Source organism: Trichechus manatus, unplaced genomic scaffold (assembly GCF_000243295.1).
Source record: "Trichechus manatus latirostris isolate Lorelei unplaced genomic scaffold, TriManLat1.0 scaffold00007, whole genome shotgun sequence".
Classification (NCBI taxonomy): Eukaryota; Metazoa; Chordata; class Mammalia; order Sirenia; family Trichechidae; genus Trichechus; species Trichechus manatus.
Window position 1 is genome coordinate 11,467,957 of NW_004443943.1, and position 7,819 is coordinate 11,475,775.

At 44.5% G+C, this 7,819-nt stretch overlaps 1 protein-coding gene across 1 annotated transcript; it reads right to left on the minus strand.

Moving 5' to 3' along the window:
• Nucleotides 1-4,111: 4,111 nt before the first annotated feature.
• MBL2 (mannose binding lectin 2) lies at nt 4,112-7,479 on the minus strand. Its single transcript, XM_004369891.1, has 4 exons — nt 7,320-7,479; nt 6,777-6,893; nt 5,151-5,219; nt 4,112-4,482 (listed from the first exon to the last, which is right to left on the minus strand). The coding sequence occupies exons 1-4, from the start codon at nt 7,477-7,479 to the stop codon at nt 4,112-4,114; spliced, it is 717 nt and encodes a 238-aa protein (XP_004369948.1).
• Nucleotides 7,480-7,819: the final 340 nt, after the last annotated feature.

Here is a 7,819-nt window from a genome sequence, read left to right on the forward strand (position 1 = left end):
GAATTGGGGGCCTCATACCATCAAGAAAGCAGTGCCGGGAGTAGAGCGTGTCCTTTGGACTGGGGTCTCTGCGCAGAGAAGCTCCTAGTCTGGGGTAACGTTGATGAGAAGACCAACAGAGAGAGAAAGACTTCCCCTGGAGTTGACACCCTGAATTTGGACTTCTAGCCTACTTTACTGTGAAGAAATAAATTTCTCCTTATTAAAGCCATCCACTTGTATTTCTGTTGTAGCAGTACTAGATGACTAAGACAATTATGCTGAATGAAATAAGTCAATCATAAAAGGACAAATATTGTATGAGACCTCTACTGTAAAAACTCATGTGAAAGTTTCCCCACAGAAAGAAACAATCGTTGTTGGTTACAAGGGATGAGGGGGCAACTAAATAGACAATAGATAAGTGGTAAATATGGTGAAGGGTAAGACGGTACACAATACTGGGGAAGCCAGCACAACTTGTACAAGGAAAGGGCATGGAAGCTCCATAGACACTTCCAAACTCTCTGAGGGACTGAATTGCTGGGCGGAGGGCTGTGGGATCCATGGTCTTCGGGAACATCTAGCTCAGTTGGCATAACACAGTTTCTAAAGACAATGTTCTACATTCTACCTTGGTGAGTAGCATCTAGGGTCTTAAAAAAAGCCTGTGAGCAGCCATCTGAGATACTCCACTGGTCTCATCCCTTTGGGAGCAAGGGAGAATGAAGAGAACAGGATATGAGGAAAAGATCAGTCCAAAGGACTAATGGACCACAGCTACCAGGGCCTCCACTGGACTGAGTCCAGTACAGCTAGATGGTGCCCGGCTACCACCACTGACTGCTCTGACCAGGATCACAACAGAGGGTCTGGACAGAGCTGGGGAAGGATGTAGAACAAAATTCTAACACACAAAAAAAGAGACCAGATTTACTGGCCTAAAGGAGACTAGAGACACCCTTTTAGCTCAGTGGTGAAGCTACTTCCGAGGTTCACCGTTCAGCCAGGGAGTGGAAAGCCCCATAAAACCAAATGGGACTAATGAGGCACAGCAGTCCAGGGACAAGGGCTAGACGGCAGAAGGGGACTGGAAAGCTGGTGATAGGGACCCCAACGTTGAGTAAGGATAGTGTTAATGTGTTGTGAGGTTGTTAACCACTGTCATAGGGCAACATGTGTACTAACGTTTAATGAGTGTCTTAGGCTGGGTTCTCTAGAGAAGCAAAACCAGTAAATGTATAAATATATATATAGAGAGAGATTATATATAGGAAACAGCTCACGTGATTGTAGAGGCTAGAACGTCCCAAGTCTGTGGATCAGGGTAGAGGCCTCTCCCAAATCACACAGCTGTAGAAGCTGGGAAGCCCAAGATCGGAAGGTCGGAGAGCAGGGCTCCCACTCACAGGCTGTGCAGATCAACGAATCCCAGATTCGGCAGATAAGCTGACAGCTCAAGTCCCAAGAACAGGAGATGAGATGACAGGAAGCAGCCGCAGGATCCAGAGAGAGCAAAAAGCCAGAACGTCTGCTTATATACAGATGCGGACCACACCCCCAAGGAGACTCCCTTTCATCTGATTGGCTACTCACAGTGTATTCAATCATGGGAGTGATTACAGTAAAACATGGAGAATCATGCCCCAGCCAAGTTGACACACAATCTTAACCATCACAATGAGAAACTATTTTGTTCTGTAAACCTTCATCTAAAGTGAGAATAGCAGCACAATTGGAAGAGTATAGTCGATGTCACTGAACTGTGCATGTAGAAATTTTTGAAATGGTGTATCTTGGGCTATGTATATTTTCACCAAAAAAAAAAAAAGGTCGAGAAGGGAGCAGGTTGACATTTCGTGGGTTTGTTAACCAATGTCATAAAACAATATGTGTACTACTGTTTCATGAGAAACTATTTGTTCTGTAAACCTTCACCTGAAGTGCAATTAAAAACTAAAGAAACAATCTTTGTTGGTTACGAGGGATAAGGGGGCAACTAAATAGACAATAGATAAGTGGTAAATATGGTGAAGGGTAAGACAGTACACAATACTGGGGAAGCCAGCACAACTTGTACAAGGAAAGGGTATGGAAGCTCCACAGACACTTCCAAACTCTCTGAGGGACTGAATTGCTGGGCGGAGGGCTGTGGGATCCATGGTCTTCAGGAACATCTGGCTCAACTGGCATAACACAGTTTCTAAAGACAATGTTCTACATTCTACCTTGGTGAGTAGCGTCTGGGGTCTTAAAAGCCTGTGAGCGCCCATCTAAGATACTCCACTGGTCTCATCCCTTCAGGAGCAAGGGAGAATGAAGAGAACAGGATACAAGGAAAAGATTAGTCCAAAGGACTAATGGACCGCAGCTACCACGGCCTCCACCAGACTGAGTCCAGTACAGCTAGATGGTGCCCGGCTACCACCACTGACTGCTCTGACTCGTATCACAATAGAAGGTCCTGGACAGAGCTGGAAAATGATGTAGAACAAAATTCTAACTCACAAAAAAAAAGACCAGATTTACTGGCCTGACAGACTGGAGAAACGCAGAGAGTATGGCCTCTGAACACCCTTTTAGCTCAGTGGTGAAGTCACTCCTGAAGTTCACCATTCAGCCAGGGATTGGATAGCCTCATAAAACAAAACGGGACTAATGAGGCACAGCAGTCCAGGGACAAGGACTAAAAGGCAAGAGGGGACTGGAAAGCTGGTGATAGGGAACCCAAGGTTGAGAAGGGACAGCGTTGACACGTCGTGGGGTTGTTAACCATTGTCATAGGGCAATATGTGTACTAACTGTTCAATGAGAAGCTGTTTGTTCTGCAAACCTTCATCTAAGGTACAAAAATAGAAAAAAAGAATTATCTATGTGAGATCAAATTGACAACTGCAACTCAAAAGGTTTGAGGGAAAGCCTAGGGGGCAGTGAGTTGAAGATAATGGTGATGGAATAATTTGGAAAAGGATAGTGAGAATAGCAGCACAACTAGAAGAATGTAATCGATGTCACTGAATTGTACATGTAGAAGCTTCTGAAATGGTGTGACTTTGGCTGCGTATATTTTCACCAAAAAAAAGGTCCTCCAGGGTCGAGAAGGGAGAGTGTTGACATGTCGTGAAGTTGTTAACCAATGTCATAAAACAATACGTGTACTGACTATTTAATGAGAAACTATTTGTTCTGTAAACCTTCATCTAAAGTACAGTAAAAAAAATTTTTTTTAAATAATCTTTACAGTTATTGTCTTTTTTGATTGTCTCGTCTCACAGCTATAATAAATGGCTGAGACAGATCTGTGAGCTCAATCACACAACCATTAAATGGTAGAATCGTGAATCTAATTTAGATAGGCCAAACTAGAGAGCTCAGATCCCTGGTGGCACAGTGGTTAAGAGCCCAGGCTCCTAACCAAAAGGTCAGCAGTTTCAATCCACCAGCCACTCCTTGGAAACCCTATGTGGCAGTTGTGCTTTGTCCTGTAGGGTTGGTATGAGTTGAAATCTACTCAATGGCAACCGATTTTTTTATTCAACTGAAAAATAAAAATAAACCCATTGCCGTCAACTTGGTTCCAGCTCATAGTGACAGAGCTCATATTCTGAAACACTTCATTATATTGTCTCTGGTAGCTTAGCACGATGGCAGATGTTTCCCAGGCAATCTTTCAATTCTGGACCTGGGAATGCAGTGCCTCAAATTGTACAGTGTTTATTGTTTCTGTCAGTGATGTCACTCCTGTCTTAGGAGGTGATCTGACTTTCTTTTAACAAGCCTACCAGGCCAAATTGTTCGAAATAATTTATGTTACCTTTAAAATCTTCCACTTGGGAAACTGTATGCTGCCAGAACTTAAGACATCTGTTGCATCATCAAGAACAGTGATTATTATTAGTGATTAAGCGGAACTAGAAGCTGTCATTGTACCACTGTCAGCGTCTCCCCATATCCCATCATTCTCACTTCCATATCCCATCCTTCAGTCTATTCTCCTCATGTTCTCCAGTCCCACATCCGCACAAAAGAGCAACTCAACGCTGAGTATGGGGAAATCGATTTATCTTTCAAAGCAGACTGTAGGCCTGTGGGGTAAAACACAGGTCAAGGAGGGCCTGAGGGGTGTGTTTCCTCAGGCAGGGAATTCGCAGACTGCCAGGTGGGAGACAGAACAGGAGATGTCGTTCCACTTGCCATCACTCAGGAGCATCACACAGTCTTCATTGCCAGCGTTATTGGGCTCATCGTTACTCCAGTTACTGTAGGTCAGATGTCTTCCTGTCAGATCCACGAACTGGCCTTCGGTTTCCTCATCAGTGATGCCCAGGAAGGCCTCGTCTTTGGCCACATTCTGGATGGCTGTGTTCTCTTCAGCATTCCTCGGGGTGGCCACAGAACCCCGGTACTGGGCACACACAGCCTTCACTCTTTCAAAGGGCATCTTTTCACCACTGGTGAAGAAGAGCTTCTTCCCAACTTTTTTGCCCAGAGAGAAAATCAGCCCTGAAATGTAAAAAAGTGGGTGACGCTGGCTTGTCTCTAAGCCCAACCCAAGTTGCTTCCCTGGATAGAGGCCTTTAGGATATGGTTGTCAGATAAGATACTGTATTTCTAGCTAAATTCGAATTTCAGATGAGCAATCTTTTTTTTAGTATAAGTATGTCCTGTGCAATACTTGGGACATACTTACACTAAAAAAAGTTTTATTTGTTGTTTACCTGAAATTCAGATTTAACTGGGTATTCTGTATTTTTATATGTTAAATCTGGCAAACTTACTCTGGAGAGACAGATTGGCGGAAAGGCCCTTGTTCTTCTGGATCAGAATTTTATAACGCATACAATTCAGAATTCTCTATTGACTTAAGACTAAAGAAAAACATCTAGAACATGAGCTTCAGGCCAGAAACCAGCTAATAAAGGGTGATGGATCCCATTTTCAGTGACTTGAGAGCAGAGTGTGCAGGATCCGCCAATTATTAGCTCTATGTGTTTGAATAGTTTATTAACCTCCGTTTGCCTCCATTTCCACCAAAAAGGTGGTTGTGAGGATTTCGTGAGATATGAGCGTGAGAAATTCCTATCCAGGAACGAGGAAATTATATGCCTTCTACCACTATTTGTTACCTTCCCAAACCCAAAGCTGCCTGAAGAGTAAGAGAGAAGGCTTACACTGTTTGATACGGTCCAGTTCTGATCGCAGAGCTTCTGTTTCTGAAGCAGGCAGGTCACCATCATAATCTAGAAAATTAAAGCAGAGTGAAGGCACATTGTTGAGGAGGAGTCCCAGAACTGTGCATCTGTGAGTGTGGGCTACGCATTTTCAAACTAAACATGGTTTCTTTTCCATTATACTTGCTTACTGAAGGGAAATAAAAAATACAGAAAATCAAAAAAAGGGGGGAGTATCTCCGTTTTCACTCAGAACAAAGCATCACTGTTCGCAATCTGTTGGAAGTATCTCAGGATACTTTATGCACACATACATGCCCACACCAGCATGCAATGCACATACATTCCCTGATTACTAAGCATTATAGCTCTCGTTAGGCCATGCTCTTCAGTAATTGTTTTTTTCCATATACATTGCTCTATCAAGGCTGAAAAGAAATCTCTTGGGGAATTATTATAGGTGGTGAATATTGACTAAAAGGGTTGAAGGGTTTTATCTTTGTGGAAGTGTTTGTTATTCTTTTCTTTTGTTTTTGTTTTTCCCTGTTTGTTCTGTTTATCAGTAAACCAAGATCTTGTGAGTTTTCCATTATCCAAGCAGGAAGGGGATGAGACAAGTTATGTGTAGTAGATGGCAAAAATGACTTCAATTGACTGCAGCTCCTCTCATTAAGAAATGAAATCTATTTCCCCACTCCTTGAATCTGGGCTGGCCTTGTGACTTGTTTTGACCAATAGCATGTGGCAGAAGAGACACTGTAAGTGTTCTGAGCCTTCAGGAGACCCTGCAGCTTCTGTTCTTCCTGCTCTTAGGAACCCTGTTATCATCACCCTGTGAACAAGCCCAAGACAGCCTGCTGGATGATGACAGACCCATGGCCCAATTACCCTAATCACTCCAACTGACAGCCAGACATGTGAGTGAGACCACTGACAACCAGTTGACCATAGTCACATGAGTGAGCTCAGCTGAGACCAACAGAAAAACCACTTGGCTCTACCCAGCCCAAATTGATGACCGACAGAATTGTTGTTTAAATAAATGGCTATTATTGTAAGCCAGTAAGTTTGGGGATGGTTTGTTATGTAATAAAAAATAATTGATACACTTTGTATATACTAAAAACACCAAACCAGTCGCCATCAAGTTGATTCCAACTTATGGCAACCCTATGTGGTGCAGAGTAGAATTGCCCCGTAGGGTTTCCAAGGCTGTGACTTTTGGAAGCAGATTGCCAGGCCTTTCTTCCAAGATGTCTCTGTGTGAGTTTGGTTTGTAGTTGAGCAGTTAACTATTTGCTCCACCCAGTAGCCCACTTCTGAGATGGCCTGTTTCCTTCCTCTTGAACCAGAGCCTCACAATGGACTGCTTAAGCTGAAGGAAAGCCAGGGCCCAGTTCCTCCAGGGGGCCTGGTGAGCAAGAGGCCCTGAAGGTTTGTAAGTCTGGACTCAGGCACAGTGGGAATCCCCTTAGTCTCTTTGTAGCCTAGAAAATGCTGAGGGCACTGGGCCAGGAAGCAGAATTAGGCATCTTCCAGTGAGGCAGCAGGAGAAGGGGCACTTCCTACCTAGTACCAATGCCCTGGGTGCCCTTAGCCCAGACGTTTCTGGGATGAGCTCCTTACGTGAATTCTCTCCAGGATCTCCTTTTGGACCCATTACTCCTGGCACCCCAGGAGGCCCTGGGTTTCCTGCAGGTCCCAGTTTTCCAGGAGGACCCTGCAAGCCTCTGAGCCCTTGGCCTGTTGAAAGACAAAGGAAACAGGAGTCAGTATCTGTGTTCTTGCTCTCTTTCTCCAAGAATTGGATGCCTAGTCCTTTTCCAGGAGAAAGGAGACATTGACCCAGGGCCAAGTTTTATGAGTCACTGATTCCAATAAGCTAGAGGAGAGCTACAGAAGAAAGATTCTCCTGTGTCCCATGGTATGGCCTGCCCTGAAGGTCACCTCCCTGGGCAGGCAGAACAACCAAACGTCACCAGCTCCTATGTGGAAGCCTGGGATGCCAGAGAGCTTGAGTCCTACCTCTGTTTTGAGTTGTAGCATATAGTTGAGAGAAATACGATCTGCCTAAATATAATCTGGTAAATAGGACATTACCATCCTCACATCTCCAGGAAGTTTCTACTAGGAGGTAGATTCACTGGGACAGAGTAGCTCATCCTGTACCTGGTTCTCCCTTTTCTCCTTTGGCACCTGGGAGGCCATTGATGCCTGGGGAACCACAGGTAATCATATGGCAGGTCTTTTGAACTTCTTCACAGTTTTCTGAACAACATGCTGTCATCACACTCAGGAGAAGGAGAGGGAGCGAAGAAAACAGGAACATGATCCTCACCTTGGTGTGGGGAGTGTCAAGGAAAATGATCTCACTTAGTATAGTTAATCAACACATATTTAACAAACATGCCTTTTGTCCTATGACCTGTACTGGGCAGAGATGTGGAAATGGTCGACCCATCCCTGGCCTCCAGACTGGGAGATGGAAAAGTAAGACTTCCTGTGATGTTGTATTATGAGTACTTTAACAAAGGTAGGCACAACATGCAGTGGGGGGCCAAGGGAGAGGGGTAGAGGGTGCCCAGGCCTTTGGGGTTACTGCTGGAAGACTGCCAGTATGCTTCCTGTGTCTGTGAAAAAGAATAAGGCTACACAGTGCCAGCCCACTC

Bases quoted from the DNA above. Each gene is read 5' to 3' on its own strand.
- MBL2 (XM_004369891.1), bottom strand. From the start codon at position 7,479: ATGTTCCTGTTTTCTTCGCTCCCTCTCCTTCTCCTGAGTGTGATGACA. The intron at 6,894-7,319 runs GTACAGGATGAG...GTCTTTCAACAG, and splicing joins AGGAGAAAAGGGAGAACCAG to GCCAAGGGCTCAGAGGCTTG. The intron at 5,220-6,776 runs GTAAGGAGCTCA...TTAATTTTCTAG, and splicing joins AGATCCTGGAGAGAATTCAC to ATTATGATGGTGACCTGCCT.